This window comes from Neolamprologus brichardi, chromosome 6, assembly GCF_056152115.1.
Source record: "Neolamprologus brichardi isolate AB-2024 chromosome 6, ASM5615211v1, whole genome shotgun sequence".
In the NCBI taxonomy this organism is placed as follows: domain Eukaryota; kingdom Metazoa; phylum Chordata; class Actinopteri; order Cichliformes; family Cichlidae; genus Neolamprologus; species Neolamprologus brichardi.
In genome coordinates this window covers 24,127,335-24,144,700 of record NC_142109.1, presented here as the reverse complement: position 1 = coordinate 24,144,700, position 17,366 = coordinate 24,127,335, and the positions used below count along the sequence as shown (strand labels likewise).

The window sequence follows — 17,366 nt, the reverse complement described above, 5'->3', positions numbered from 1 at the left end:
CATCATGTTCATCAAACCACCAGGCAAAGTTCAAAATTATATTCCTTCAGCATAGCTTGCTACCAGCTTTTAATAGCTGTACTCAGAACTAAATGACTAGATGAGTGAGAGTGAGTGGGAACATTTGTGTGTCCTTGTTGTTTTCCCATATCTAACCTTAACTTTTCCATTAAGACACAAACATTTTTTAAAATTTTGCAAGTTGTGTCTTAAAAAAGAGCCAGGCTTTAATTCTTTTTCATTCCCATTCATTTATGTAACATCTGTTTCTACTTGCACTTGAAACAGATGCACTGTATAGTCTGTGCACGTGTTTCCACATGAGATTAGGAGCTTTGTGTGATTGCTTAAATCGATGAAAAAAGAATTCAAAAAGTATGAAACTTATTCAATGTACTCATGAAGCTTATTCAGTAATAATTTTTAATGTGATAGTGTGGCAAAGCACTAATCTGTTGGGTTCTTGTAAGACTGAATTTAGCACTTATATACGTGGATATTCATACAGTCATATACAAGCATGCTAATCACTCCCAGATGACTAACAACCACAACTGATCACAGGAGTGAACAATGAGCTGTCATCAGCTGTGCTCTGACTCGGCCTTGTACATAACCACTCTCTGGCTCTACCGGAAGCCAGACAGGCCCCTTCTCTTTCTATTTTCCATTTCTTCTTGTTTAATAAGGCTATATGTATATATATATATATATATATATACCCCAAGTCCAGCACCCTGAGGCTGTACGCTAAGCGGAAGGAAGGGGGCCGGGGACTGGTGAGTGTCAGCACCACAGTCCAGGATGAGACAACGAACATCCAAGAATACATCACGAAGATGGCCCCAACTGACAGCGTGCTCAGTGAATACCTCAGGCAGCAGAAACCCAAGAAAGAGGAGGGAGACGAGGAACCATCATGGAAGGACAGGCCCCTGCACGGTATGTACCACCGGCAGATAGAGGAGGTGGCTGATATCCAGAAATCCTACCAGTGGCTGGACAAAGCTGGACTGAAAGATAGCACAGAGGCACTAATCATGGCAGCACAAGAACAAGCTCTGAGTACAAGATCCATAGAGGCTGGGGTCTATCACACCAGGCAAGACCCCAGGTGCAGGCTGTGTAAAGATGCCCCAGAGACAATCCAGCACATAACAGCAGGGTGCAAGATGCTAGCAGGCAAGGCGTACATGGAACGCCATAACCAAGTGGCCGGCATAGTGTACAGGAACATCTGTGTCGAGTATAACCTAGAAGTCCCGAGGTCAAAATGGGAAATGCCCCCAAGGGTGGTGGAGAATGACCGAGCTAAGATCCTGTGGGACTTCCAGATACAGACGGACAAAATGGTGGTGGCTAACCAACCAGACATAGTGGTGGTAGACAAACAGAAGAAGACGGCCGTAGTGATCGATGTAGCGGTTCCGAATGACAGCAATATCAGGAAGAAGGAACACGAGAAGCTGGAGAAATACCAAGGGTTCAGAGAAGAGCTAGAGAGGATGTGGAGGGTGAAGGTAACGGTGGTCCCCGTTGTAATCGGAGCACTAGGTGCGGTGACTCCCAAGCTAGGCGAGTGGCTCCAGCAGATCCCGGGAATAACATCGGAGATCTCTGTCCAGAAGAGCGCAGTCCTGGGAACAGCTAAGATACTGCGCAGGACCCTCAAGCTCCCAGGCCTCTGGTAGAGGACCCGAGCTTGAAGGATAAACTGCCCGCAGGGGCGTGCTGGGTGTTTTATATATATATATATATATATATATGTATATATAAATATATGTCTCATCATTAAAGTGCATAATTTTTTTTTTCTGCTTTCAAACAGAATCTAAATTCAGAAATGCTCAGCATCATCCTTTTTTATTCATTCTTCATTTTTTATGTATGTAAAGCAAACATAAATCAGTCAGCTTCAGTAATGCACTCTTTCTTAGTCATTAATCACAAAGATACAAATGTGTATCAGGCAGTAATAGTAATGTATCTGCTCTACAGCTAGAGCAATTCTCATATGTGTGTGTGTGTGTGTGTAAAATAGAGAATGAGAGAAACCAATAGACTGAAACATAACAAAAGTTCACACACCAGCTGGGTCCAACACTAAACATACTGCAGGACGATCAGATGGCAGCTAAGCATTGTCTCAAAACCCTGTATACCCAAACAATATCGTCCTTTTCTCTATTACAACCCAGGGCAGAATAAATAAATACAATTTGGATTCATTTAATATACTTTAAGTCATATTAAAGAAAACAAAATGAAATGATTCCCTTTCAGACTCACGTTGTCATATTTAGGTCAGATTTGCAGTGTGACGGGCTCAACAATGAGATTCAAGAGCTGTAGAGCAAGGATTGAAAACTGAATAAAACCAGGCTCAGTTTGTTGTAAAATCCTGGCCTCTTCTTATTACTCTAAGCCACCACTTAGGACATTGGCTGCCTGCCAGCAACGAGCTATAGTAATTATGGGCTCTCATTTAAGAAAATTTCAGTAAGATAGATGAAAGCTATCAAGTGGGTTGAGAATAATATGAGCTCAAGTTTTGCGATTAACAAGATAAAGGATTGTCCTCTGTCTTGGTCAAGGTTGAAAGAAATTAGTGGAAAACTGTTCAGGGATCAATATTATAATGGAGGCAGCAGTAAGAAATGCTTGCAACCTGTTTTCACTTGTCTTTGTTTCTTTCTAAGATTAAGAAGATTAGCTCACAATGAACACTGAGATGGTTACTCTCTTTTGTTTTGCTGCTTTCTTTAAATTGGCACAAGGTACATGTCAAATGTTACATTTTGTTTAGACTACACTAAAGAGGCATGTCAAGCTTATACTGTCATGTCAAAGAGAAAATATGCTAGTGTGTGAGAAACAACAAATATGACATCACAATCTATAACAGTAAGCACTATGGATGCTGGTGTGTTTCATGAAAACAAAAATCTGATATTCTGACAGGTATTTGATTAGGTGGCAATCATGCTATGCTTCTGAAATGTCAGCGTAGTCCTCAAACATGCTAATGGGCTCTACATTAATCCCTTTCTGGTAGAAAAGTAAAGCCCCAGGTGCACCAAAAACCTAATCTGCACTACATCTAAAGATCGTGCGGTGTCCCTCAGCTGTGGCACATCTGTAATGCTCTTCAGTCTAAGTCAACACTGATTACTCGTGACAGCAGTGACTACCACACTATGTCTTCCATCAATAACAACCCTCTTCCTTCATCCGGACTTCAGCTCAATAAAGTCACATGTCCTCCATCTGTGCAGAATATAATCATCCTAATACATTTCAAGCTAAATGGATGAATGCAGGTAAAAATTCAGAAATATGTATTGCAGCACATTAGATGTTGGACTGATTGATTTTATTTATTTATATATATATATATATATATATACACATACACACATACACACACACACACACACACAAAGAAGATGGAAATATAAAAATTAAATTAAGCCACAGACTCACCAACAACACTCAGTTCAAACTTTGTCTAAATTGGTCAGTATCAATTTTATGTGTGCGCGCGTGTGTGTGTGAGAGACACATCATGTGACACCAATGACACATTGCTCAAAATAGACTAACATGCTTGTGTTCCATCTCAGGAGAAACATAAACTAAACCTCAACAATACATTGCATTTTGAAATAACACACAGTTCATGCAAAGTTTGAAAGAAGCCAGTAACAAAAACATTCACTTGTGTAAGTATGGACCTCATTTTGCTTTTTTTATTTGCATTATCATACATTAGGTACAAATGACACAATCAATTACAAGGTAAGTAGCTCAGACTCATTTTAAAGGTTTCAGGCTGACAAGGGAAAAAAAATAACAAACATACACCATTTGCAAAATACAATATGTTCTTTCTTTTACAGTCTATGTAGATATCTAATTTAAGTCATTTATGTACAGGACAGGGGTGCAGAGATTATAACTGAACAGAGGAAAGTGGGAGAACTGGTTACACTGTGGACTAAGATATAAGGCATTCTTGCACATCACTGATCTTATGCTCTGATTGGCCAAGAGGATAGTTTACTTAAAACTCTCTTAATTCAAATCGAGCAGGAAACAGCAGAGTGATGACTAACTACAAAGAAGACGTCATACCAGATTCATCCACAGAAAAGGACTGACAGAAGTACTAATTAAAATCTATAAATTAAAATAAAATCTTGAAACAGCTGTATGACCATATCTTTAAACCTAACCCTAACTAAATTAAAAAAGTTGAGGACATGTAAAAAATGTAAAAGAACAAATACTTTTGGCTAATTTCTTTCCTGTGGTGCATTAGTCAAACCCAGAGAGAACTGAAAAGTCTTGGGCTGATGTCGTCTCTGTTGAGTGAATTGCGTGAACTAGAAACTAGAGACCAACTTGTGATGGGATCAAACCAGCTACAGCACCAAGGAGTTGTAGGACTAGTCCCATAGAGGAAAGTATTGAGTTTTTACACCAAATACGATGCTTCATATGGTGATTTACAAATACATATACAATACAAAAGACTGTTTGATAGGGGCGTAATAACAGACGGGGCCACTGGGCCTCTTGCCCCCCTACTTCTAATCTTTTTTTGGGAACTTATGGTTTAGACCACAACTGCGTTTGATCCCAACTACATGCCTGTAAAGTTGTGATGTTACTGTGTTCACCTGCTTTTGTGGTAGTTCCCACTACAGTAGGTGTCCCCAGGACCACATTTAGTCTTGATGACACGTGCAGACTCACAAAGTGATACAATAACCACTACCCTAGGATTTAAAAGGTGGGGGACACTATCAATGAGGAATGGATTTACATGCCCCAGGCACTGAGGAAGGAACTACAGATTGATTCAAAGAGAGGACAAAGGAGGGACGGTTCAATATGATGAGGCACAGGGGTTGTTCTTCAAAACGAGCAATTATCATTTCTCCTGTCATCCATTTCGGCTTAACCCAATTAATCACCTGTTCATTCTTTCTTCACTCATCCATCAACAAGCGTAATCTTTTGATATTTTTGATACAGAATATTTAATTAATTCGCCATGTTGTACAGTCATAAATAGGCACAGGGAGGTAAAGGTAGGAGACACGCAAGAATGAATCCAGTTTAAAATCTTTAGACAGTTAAAGGTTGTTGTGACAGTGACAAAAAACCCTTTAAAATTACATTCGTGTGAATTATTATTATTATTTTTATTAATTACCTAGTTTGAAAACACATTTAACATTAAGATCTGAGACGCTGAGTTGTGATATGAAGTAAAAATGGAAAAGAGACTTCAGGTTAGAGCACGGTAGACAAAGAGTAAAAAGAATATGTACAGTATAGGTGTACAAGCTGGGAAAGGCACACAAGGGAGGAATAATCTTTATGCCCACACCGACTGTGACTTGACATTTTGAAAACACAGCAAGTCAACAGAGATTCTATTAAAGGGATGAAGCTAGGCTATTAAGTCAGCACTTGTCACATACAGAGGTGCAAGTTAGGTTTAGACAAGGGCAAGACTGCTGCTGAGCAAACTCTGAGTATGTACAAGGAATATTTTCTCTCATTTCTCTGAAATTCACTGTGAATATCAAACGCTCTACCAAATGAAATGTTCTGCCCAAAGGGAACAACGTGCAGGATAAGTTGATTATCAAACCGACTGGCATTGTTAAGTGTACTGACACAATGTGCACTGGTATACTCGTGTTAGCATGCTACTGTAATGTGGCCAACTGACTGTACAGCAGCGTATGCCTTTAGAAGCTGCCACACAAAGTTGTTTTGGTGACCGCAGCTAGTGCGACGCTGCAATATTCAAATTCCGGTGTTTTCCAGGTTTGGCACATGCAAATGCATCAGATGGGAAACAAACTAGGAGAGATTGGACAAAAATACTGACAAAATATTAAGTTCAGTTACATTCAAACAATATCTATCCTATCTATGTCAGTTAGATATAAGCTTTGCAGTATGATATTGAGATATATCCTGTGAAACATTCCTGAATTGTGCAGATGCTAGAGAAATAAAACTGACAACAAAAAAAATGAGAGCAAAAAAAAACAAAAAGGAAAAAAAAGCAACAACAACACAACATTAAGATTATAATAAACATTCATGAGACACTAGAGAGCGTGTGGTCCCACTGATCTACCAATTATCAGAGTGTCTAAGCCAAAACTCACCAAAGATCTGGACTCTGTGTTCCAAATTCTCTTAGGTAAAGGCAAAAGGAGCATGAGGACATAAAGTGTATACGCGTGCATATATATATCTATACAATATATATGCAGTATATCAAGCTTCTACAGAAGACAGCACTGATCTAAGCCCTGTGACAGCGACTAGGTCTCATGAAAGAATTTAAAAAGCAATTTAAGTCTATCTGCTATTACTAGATGTATTTACATTTATGTTATAATAAATGTCTATTCGATAGCATTCAAATCCTGTGATCTGCATTCTTTTGGCAAATCACTGTTGTTCTTGATGCTTGTTTTCACAATCACCAATCTATCTGCACTGAATGACTGAGACAGCTGACTAGTTTTCTCAGTTAAGCAGCGATAATAATTGGCAGGGATGTGTAACGGCCCACCTTAAATCTGGTTTTTGGTGAAATTATCTTTTGACCGGTTATTTAAACCTTTCTTATCTACTTTGGCATATAATATACTAGAGAATCCTTTACTAAAGAAATCTCGAAAGCTAACAATCAACATTGCTGCTAAGGGATGCAGACCACTTGCAAATCATTGCTGTGTTGTCCATAAACCTCCTAATACAATTACGTGTTTTGAAATTTCAACAATATGTTAAACTCGTAGGATTGAACAAATCCAACCTTGGTAATGAAGTAACACCTTTTACTGGTTTATCCACATTTATACAGCCTACATACTTCAGATGTGGTCTCTCTAAGATGAACTGCTAGTGGAGATAACATTCTCCTAGCACCACTGTTGTTTCTCTAAGTCCCTACAGATTATCCTTAACCTTTTTTCCTGACTTTATGACATTTTCGATTGAGGTAAAGGAAAAGGTGTAAGAGAGGAGAAAGGAGTTGTTTTTACTATCTAATCTTTTGACTGTTTAACACTCACAAGGCAAGACCTACAAACAAGCTGAATGTGGGATTGTTTGGAGCTGTGTAGGCGAATTGGGATGGAAATAGAGCATTTTTGTAAAAAAAAAAAAAGAAAGAAAAAAGTACAGTTTGTATTAAACAGCACATACAGAATCAGAGCAAGCAGGAGCAGTTTGAGACATTACTACTAACATTTTGACAACTTGTTCCATTAACAGTGAAGTGCTATCAGTAGGATTTTTTTTAGCCAGCATGTAGTTAAGCTAATCACGGTCACCATTCTTTAAGAAACCAGTAAAAACATTAAGGTGGATCTGTACTTACTGTAAACCACGATTTTGATTACTGTGACATTGTTATTCTTTGGAGTTTTGTACTTTTTTAGCATGCAGCATTTACCATAATGTATCACGTGCATGAATGATGTCTACCAACAGCATGCAGATGCAAAGGGACGGTCAACAGCCAGACGTGTATCCAATCAACACACAATTTGCAGTCAAAATCGCTCAAAAAAAATTTTTTTTTTTAAAGAAGAATTTTATATAATTCAGACAAAGAGTAGAACAAATGTTTCACAACTTTCTAAATGTGGACTCTGTTAAAGAAACTGTTACAGTGCTGATCTGTACTGGGCTTTTAACATACAAATATTGGCTTATCTAACTGATGTAATAAAAGCACATTCAGGTGTTGGTATAAAACTGTAACTTGCTATACTTTCTTTTCTTTTCTTTTTTTTAAAGAACTTGCAATTATTTACAGATGAGATACACACCAGTTTTAAGTACATTAAAATATTATTCTGCTATAATGGAAAAATACGGTATGAGAGTGAGATCAAATCTGTAAAAACAGTAAAAACAAAACCCCCAAAACAAAAACTGATTTAACTAATAATGGCTATGCAGACTCCAAATGAAAGACAAGTTTGTTCTCATTACAGCAACGCAACGTGAAAGGATTTCAAATTTGATATCAAATTTCCTCATCGAACTTCAGTGTTTTATCAGCTTTTAAGCTGATGACACCATATTCAATAAAACATTTTATGGTTAATGCACACTGATACAAAATGTCATGTGTTCAGCAACTGAAAATTTCTTTACAGTCTCTGTTACAACATTTAAGACCAATGTGAGGCTCTGTGGGTGTAGCATGGGACAAAACGGTGATTAACTCTAAAAAGTGTTAGACTATGACAAACTGTAAACGGTTTGATTTCAAGGTAGGTTAACAAGACTGCCACTGTTAAACTTGTGTGTCCGCATACTGTCCACAAAATCATTGACAAGGAAAGTATACAAGCTGAAGCTTAATAAGGACAAGGGATTGGGAGCTTACACTATTATTTTTTGTTACAATCAGGTCAAAGTGGCTGATAATAGTAAAGCCAAGTGAACTTGTTGCCAAAATGACGCAACACTTTGATACCTATGAGTTTACAGGCTGCATATGTTTTAGAACCTCACCGTAAATCCTTCAGTTGGCTTGCTACACACACACTGGAAGTTGAGACTGGCTAGAACCAATTTGTAAAAACATTTCATTTTACACCACCACCATGAAATCAAAGGAGAGAAAAACTGTAAACATTATACAGGAAACATTGAACAACAAGGTGCTGTTTAAACGCCTGCACCGCCTCTCCTTCATATTTGGCTATAGCATCTACACTGCCTAACGAGTGTTTCTCAGATTATCACATAATATCCATACTGTGATTATCCAAGTAGATAGAATTTACAACCTGCCAATTATTTCTGTAGAATATAACTTCAATCCATTGAGATTTATACGCAGAGAAATACATTTCTTAAATTGTAGACAAATACAGCCTCTCCAATCCATAATATATACTGGCAAATTGTGCATGCCCTAGAATCCTGCTTAGGAATAACACCAACACATTAGGATTGAATGGTAGTCAGATGTTAGGTGGGTGGTTGGTTTAAATGCGTAGCAATGAGCAGAAAGGTTCCTCACAGAGGTTTTCCCATCCTTCTCATTCGCTGTTGTTGAGCGACGGGTGTACAAACTGGGGGTTGATGAAAGAGAACCCTGCGAACTCGGCCTGGTCAATGTTGGCAATAACCAGCTCATCTGGCGGTGTGAGCTGGGGCTGGGTGCGTGTGAAGAACTTGTCAAAGTTCTCCGCTCCTTTGCCGCACTGTAAAAAAACAAAGAGAAAGCAGAGAAGAGGGAGCCGTTTAGACGTTAGGTGTGGAAAATGATTTGAAAATTGCAAGTAGATTGACTCTACAGGGCAGACAAGAAATTGTGGAGCACAGGCAGGAGTGTGCACACTGCATCTCTTTAAAAGGCAAGTACACAGCAATTTTTTGTAGGCAGCAGCCACTGCATTCAGCAGGATTTGTTTTTAACTACTAATTTTGCACCAATGCGCCCAAAGCACAGGACACACTCATCATAGTCGTTGTCCAACATCATTCGTTGCTACTATCGTCTTCGCCAGTCATATCGCAGAATAATATTGCACTAGCCTGGGTATTTTGACAATGTGCAACAGGCAACAACTATAAATACGCCTGCTTTAACCTGCCCCCCATGTAGATTACATGCTCCACATCTTGCTCACCTGAATCACAACGCACCCATCTGAATACTGAACCAACATCGGCACAGCTGTGAAACGGCAACGCAGTTTCAAACAAACAAACTGTGAACTGATTCTATGAGAGGAAATCGTATCAGGACCTCCAGGATAAGCCACACTCCATTTCCAAAAACTCTGAAAACCTGCTGCAATGCAAAGCCCTTGTTTTGGCTTCAGCTAATTATGTTACAGAAGAAGAAAGTTATTCCTTCAACAAGAATGACAACATCATCGAGGTGCAACAAGGTCACAGAGGGGTTAATTACTATATTCATGAGTGGGGTGCAATATAGAACGGGCGCCGTCAAGTGTTCATGCTCGTGAGTTGAGGGGACACTCAGTAAGATCACGTCATGCGATAGATGCAGTAATGCTTCACAGAATTCCTCAGCAAAGGAAGAACTTGCATGTATGCAGACGTCGGTGTGCATATCATTTTGTTGCTCTTCACATCGAATGGAAAAAATAAAAACTGTTTTTAGAAGTGCAGTGTAAATATGTATATATATATATTTTAGTATATATAATTACAGCGATATGACAGGAGTTGCTTGTTTTTCTTCAGACAAAATTTATAATAAATGTAAAAAAATCTATTTTACAGTGTTCAGTGTTTTCTAGTAATGTTTCTGTGTATGCCATTCATAGTTATGCGTATTCCACTGTAATTGTCTGTTCAGGAGTGTGGCTTCCAACCACAAGCATGCCATGGTACCAAAGGCAAAGAAACAGAAACGAAACAATATTTTATTTGTCATGATCAAGTCTCTACAAGGTTTGTTCAATTCAATCTCCAAGTACAGGTTTAAAATTTCACCCTCAAGGTAATAATTAAAGCCAAGGGTGGTAGGGTGGTACAGTGGTTAGCGCTGCACCTCAAAACCCAAAGGCTCATGGTTCAAAGCTCCTAGTAGGCTGTTCTCCCTGTTTTCATTTAGAAACTCCTGCTTTCTCCCACAATCATTGTCATACTAAATTAGCCCTAGGTAAGGGTGTATGGGTGATTGGTTATCTCAGTGTCCAAGTTTCTCTTAACCAGCCCAGCTGGGGTTGGTAAAACGGTAAAGAAATCAGACAAATTGATAATTTCTTAGAATAATTTTAAAATATTATCTTGTTTAATGAAAATAGAATGATTATTCCTTGTCCTCAGTAAGGAAAAAGAAAACAAAATCCTTCTCTATCCTCATTTGCTAGTCCACCCACACACAGACTTCATCTATGTGGATGCACAAATTCCCAAATACACATATGCTCATACTCTAGTAACTTAGTGAACAACTTGATAAATGTTCATACTCGATTCACAAATTATTACTTCTGCAGCTGACTGATAGCATAACACACTCTGCCAAACTCCATGACACTCTAACACAGAACATGAAGAGAAAGAAAGGATGACAGCAACCGCAGCGCCTTTAGTTCTGCTGTTATACAAAAACAATCAATGATGCAATAAACTGAAAAGGCTGTTTGAATAAAGGGAAAATATTTAATGAGTAAGTAAATTTGTACGTAAAAATAGTTTGTTTGGAGAGTATTTATAACACAATAATGAAACCTGCTAAACCTTTTCAGAGAAAACATGTTTATATCCAGCTACTTAGCCAAGTGGTGACATCTTAAGCTTGATTTTGTCCTCTGCTTAGCAAACTCCTCTTGGCATGCACTGACTTGTGCTTCACCCATCACTTCAAAACAGCCTAGCAGACATCAATCTCCACCATCACAGCATCTGTCCCTTCTCTGGATTGTAAACGCTATGACCACTGAACACCAGCAATTTCAGCTTGGCCAGCCACTATATACTCTCTTCCCCTAGTTTTCAGCCCCTTTCAATCAGTTTTAATTATTAGTATCTGGGCATTTGAAGCCCACGACTGACTGTCACCTGGACTTGAAACTCTTGACTAACTGACCTTTTTCGCTGTTGTCCTATATTCCATTCACAAACAAGATAACGGTGTCTGCCTAAGTCTATGCATGCTTAAATTGCCATCACTGTCACTGTGCATACAGGAAATTCCTTGTTTTTATGTGTGTGTGTTAAGGTATGTCTGTCTTTGTTTGTCAAGTAAACACACACAAGTATGAAGTTGCAGACATTTCTATTTTTATTTTCTCTTTACTATTTTTTTGAGGAGGCTAGACAGAGCGTGCCAGGTGATGTGAACACAACATACGATGAAAACATAAGACACTGCTGTTTCTAAGAGGCGTGTGTTTGTGTGTGAGGTTTTTGATTGCGACTGTTGTCACTGACAGGTGACATTCGCTCTAAGCCATCACCACCCTGTCAGAGTAGATAGAGGGCAAAGACACACATCAAGATGTGACTCTTTGTCTGCGTGTGTGGTGGGAATTTTCTGCTTCGCACACAGCGGGCACCTGATGGGTAATCGCTAGCATCCTTCAACCGCTGCGTCTCTGCTGCCCACTTGTCTTCTTCTATCCATCACCGGCAATCCATCGCTGAAGTGAAGCAGCACATTTTTAACTCTGACCTCCAACGACAATCTCCAGCACCAAGATGTTCCTTTCTAGATCACAAAACTCCTTGTGACATGAGGCTTCTGCTCTCAAGCAATACTCTAACCAGTGTGTACGTAAAGCATATGGGAGCTTTTTTCTCCCCCTTTTTGTCAACAGAAACCACTGTGACAGTGGTTAGTGTTGTTTTTACCCCTCGCAGCACCGAGTGCCGAGTAAACAGTTTAGCTCCTGGTGTCAGACTGTCACACTCCAAGTAAAGGACTTTGATGAGAAAATACCATATTCTGTATAGAATATAAGAAAATAAAGAACAAAACGAGAACATTAACTTTTGACCCACTGTCTTGGAAACATGGTCTTAGTGTTTTTGTGACTTTTTAGGCGCACAAACATGCTCTGCTGGAAAAGCACAAGGCTGGTCTTACAACTCCTATTTTTTACTATGTGATTCAACCAACCTTGATTTGGTGAGACCAAGGCTATGATGCTGCTGATACATCCTCTCATACATAGTGACACAGTGTCCTACATGGGTTTTTGACCTACTTTCTCTCATCTTTAATCTCCCTCCCTCTCTCACTGCACACATACAGACGCGCACGCCTCTGTGCCCAAGCATATTAAAAGAACACTCAGCTACTTAGGATGACAAATGAGTGCCTGCCTCCATTAAGAGTTGTGCCAAGACTCTCTCTTCCTCTTTTTTCTCTACCTTCAGCTCCCTGAAGCCAGCGGCCTGGGAAGCACTCTGTTCTCATCGTCTTCCAAACATTATGTTTTCTTTGTTGGGTTGCTAGTTTGTCAACATCAACAAACCACTTAAGGGAGGACATCAGTCAAAGTGTGGAAGAAAAGGTTTTCCAGAAATGTGCTTTGGATCTGAACAGCTTATCTGTAGGGAAATTTCTTGGCTTTTTAGCTCTCACAAGGCCATAATGTGACTAAATCGCAAAGTACAGCTGAAGCCTGTGATTAGTGGTGCAGAAAGATAAAAGAGAGATGAAATCAAAAGTTTGTATTGCAAACTGCATACTGGCTGTGCTCCAATGAATTCAACTTGTAAAAACCCAACCCAAAATATTTCGTTAAATACGTCTTTTGACTATAAGATATTGCAGTGTTGTAGTTACAAATTTGGTCTGTAACAGATAAACTGTGTTTGATGGGAAACCAATAAGCTCAAAGATTTTACAGAAAATGTGATAAAGAGTCGATTTCTCTTGACCTCAAATCAAAAACACATAATAAATAAAACTTAAAAATGAACAGCAAAAAAACAAGAGGAAAGGCTCATATCCTCAGCAAAAGGCAACAGTGTTTGCCTCTTATTTCCCAAAGCCACAGTGACTCAAAAATCACCCATATTGCCATCATTTTCTCAGTGTGTGCGTGCATCCTATGAGCCATGCACATCCCTTCCTTCAACGTTCCAACGTTCCAAGACTTCTGTGCAGTGACTAAGTCCTCCCACTCTGTCTTGCCCTGCATCCTTGCCTTCATTTACTATCAATCAGCAGCTTTGACCTACTTCTTTTTGACATAAACACTATCGGCCATCCACAAGTAGGCGTCAAACGTGTGGGCATCAAGTGTCTTGTACTCTGAAGAAATCGGCCTGATTTCATAGCAAATACCAACACAGTTAGCTGAATGTTGCTGGCATTTAATTGTGTGTCTGCTACCTGCAGTACACAGTTGAACGGTCACAGCATTCAGCACAATAATGGAACAGTGGATCAACGCTAAGTGAGCCTGCCATGACAATCATTCTACTGCACAGACAATGTCCCTCATGCTATCTGACACCCGGTCCAATAGATACAGATGGTAAAAGTCTCCCAGCTGGGTGCAGCTAGTGTATTGATTGCAATTCCGAAGCTGTCATAAGGCGGATGAAGTGAGATTGAGCAAGGAAAGATGCACAGGGAGAAAGGAAAGAAGAGGAGTGGATTAAAAAGACAGGAACATATTTGGTAAGTTGGGAGAAGGAGATGTATGAAACCAGAAACAACATTGTATTAAATGGCACAGCGAGATGGACATGATAGACCATAAGTGTCTTTACATGGCTGCAGGAAGCATTCAAAAATGTTAATTATTATCTTTCCACCTCTGTCATCTTTCCAACTTCTCTGCACCTATTAGATCCATGCAAACATGCACTATGCCAAGAGCATGGACATTTGCATGCTTTTACCTGCCTTCAACTTCAGCAGGAACAAATATACAATCACAGAGACCTTTCTTTCTCCCTACTATATTGATTACCACCCCTACGCAGCAACAAACTTGCAGGCTTGTGCAGCAAACGAACGCAGAGACGAGGCGTAAATGCAAGGAATGATTCCACCTCTGTTATTCCTTAATCTCCGTTAACCTTTTATATTTACACTTCCTCCACACATACATTTACCCGCACATACAAACGCAAAGCATTTTCAGGAAACCCCAGCACACTCAGCAGAAAACTAACATGGAAGAGGTCAGGATTCACCTTATTAGAAGAACTGGAGCCCTTGAGGGTTGAAACAGAAGAAAACTACAAAATGAATATGTAATGGACACAGGCACACACACATATAGAGCACTAAGTGACCTACTATATATATTTTTTTGTTTAAAGAAATGCAGTCTATATTGAAATCTGCAAACATATGTGCTCTACATGATTGATGTGCTGCAAAATGTGTGCTCTTTATAACTATACACTGAGATCTGACTCTGAAATGACCAATTGTTGACAAAGCACATGTCATTTGCAGCTTACGCCTACAGCTTTGTTTAACAAGACAAATGAGCATTATGTTAAAGCTGTATCAAATTTCACATGGCTCACTGGAAATCAGAGTGACTTCAGGCTATATTTAATGTAACAGTTCTATTAATTGTCCCAAGCCAATAATTAGGTATTTACTGTGAGACATACAACGCTGTACAGTTCTGAGCCTGGATCTGCTGTTACAAAACTCTAAGACTGATTTCCTCCCACTATGTTTATGACACTGAGTTCTTGAGTGGGTAGTAGATTACTCCAGTGGTAAAGCTCTCCATCTTGTGTTTTAAATTCTTAATAGACATTCCTACCACTGTCAATCACCATTAATGGGTTACAATGGACTGCAGTCACATTAGATCAGCTATTTTACTACACATTATTATAAACCATACGATCCAGTCAGGATGATATATTATGTTCTTCAGTAACACCGTTGGTCTTGTTTATATTCAAAAACAACACATTGGATTACCAACAACACATCTAGTACATATGTGCTCGCACTCTCCTTGTTGTTGTGTGAATGTGTTGTGATTATGCAATAGCTGCTGAGTTATATAAGAATATAAGAGCGTGCAGTATGTAACTGCATTTAATCAAACCTTTTACTGATGGAAAAAAATTGTTGCAATAAAGTAAATCTTCCACCAGAGGCAAGGATAATGACAAGTATTAATGAGTATTAAAATGAGACTGTATCACAGTCAGATCCTAATGCTCACTTGTGCACACATTAACAGACAGAGCAAATAAGTGAGAAAACCATGACATCACAATGTTGTGCAAACAGTACTCCTCTTCAGTGATGGATTTACCCGAATAAACGATGTTTTCCAACTTACCTGTTGTAACTATGCCGATTCGTGCCTCTGAGACTTACAGTAAGCTGTGAGGCAGGAAGCAGTCGCACTGACTTGCTTTAAAATTCACTTTCAGAACTGCAGATTTAATGGTATGAAAAATCCTGTGCTCTTTGTCATCTTTTTCACAAGGTGTTATAGCACTTATGCTTAATTTAGGGGCGATCGTGGCTCAAGAGTTGGCAGTTCGTCTTGTAATTGGAGGGTTGCCGGTTTAAGCCCCGGCTCCGACAGTCTCGGTCATTGTGTCCTTGGGCATGACACTTCACCGTTGCCTACTGGTGGTGGTCAGCGGGCAGTGTCCGGCAGCTTCACCTCTGTCAGTGCCCCAGGGCAGCTGTGGCTACAATGTAGCTTACCATCACCAGTGTGTGAATGGGTGGATGACTGAATGTAGTGTATATGGGACTAAGTAAAGCGCTATACAAATACAGGCCATTTACTTCTTAATGGAGATATGGTTTTAGAAATACCAGAGGGCATTTCGTTGGCGGTTTTAAAAGGTGCATGACAACTAATTAAAACATTGTCATAATATGCCCTCTTGCAAATTCAGCAGCCAAGGAGGCAGCTGAATTTGTAATTCTCTGAACAAACTCCCAAGGTACTTTTAACCAAGTTGGTCAAAGAGTTTTTGATATCTGGCTGCTAAAGAGCCAAACACAACATGACAGAATGGCTGGTGGAGAGTGTGTGTGCGTGTGTGTGTGCATAAATAAAGCAGATGGGGAAAGACCAGAGAGGAGGGATCATCTGGGAGTTTTCCGTCATTTCTCCTTCACAGGAATGAATCTGTTTAACATAAACTTTACAAAATCCTTAAATAAACATTAACTCATGTCATGTGACATGATGTTAATTTTTTGGGTGAAGAAAATCTTTATGGTGCGTTTTATAACACAATCAAGAAATACTGTTTGTAGGGCCTTTGTAGAGCTTTAAAAGAGAATGGATCAAATGCTAATGAAGCCCTTAGGAAAGTAAGCACACTGTGTGGCTTGCATAGATAAGGATAATCTGAAATCGCTTTGTCTGTACTTGTGTCTATATAGTTTTTGATCCACGGATAAACTTATATATAAATCTCATTTAGCGTCGCTGGATCTCCTATATTTGGATGTTTAATACTTCATAAAATATAACTTTGTCTAGATTATTTTCTGACATTATCCACCATTTGAAAAACACCAAGTAATGAACGTCTGAATACTGTAAATCTAAGACAAAATTTGTGAACATATAAATTCCTACAGCAATCAGCCAATAGATATAAAGTATGAGGCATCGTGAAGATGCATTACTCTGGTTGTGTACAGTAATCTAATAAGTTTTAACCAGTAACTCTTGAGTTTTTGTGCGTATTGAGACAAATCTGACTGAAGGCTGAGACAGAAGTTCGTAAACAAACAGCCAAGAACAGATAGTCCCCCAGGGAGTAGAGAACACAGCAGAGGGCTATTAGATGCCTTGCCATAACAGATTTGTCATGTTGAGATAAGCACATCTGTTCTTTATAGATATATG

General features: G+C 39.2%; 1 protein-coding gene across 5 annotated transcripts in view; it reads right to left on the bottom strand.

Annotated features, from left to right (window-relative positions):
* Positions 1 to 3,718: 3,718 nt before the first annotated feature.
* prkcaa (protein kinase C, alpha, a) overlaps positions 3,719 to 17,366 on the bottom strand; it is a 137,612-nt gene continuing 123,964 nt past the window's right edge. For 3 of the 5 annotated variants that reach the window (XM_006787517.3, XM_035906240.2, XM_006787518.3), the window contains one exon: positions 3,719 to 9,266. In XM_006787517.3, coding sequence (XP_006787580.1) covers positions 9,102 to 9,266 — 165 coding nt within the window. In that variant the 3' untranslated portion in view covers positions 3,719 to 9,101. Of the gene's footprint in view, positions 9,267 to 14,700; positions 14,722 to 17,366 lie in introns of all 5 variants that reach the window. The other 2 variants (XM_035906238.2, XM_035906239.2) reach the window with 1 other exon arrangement.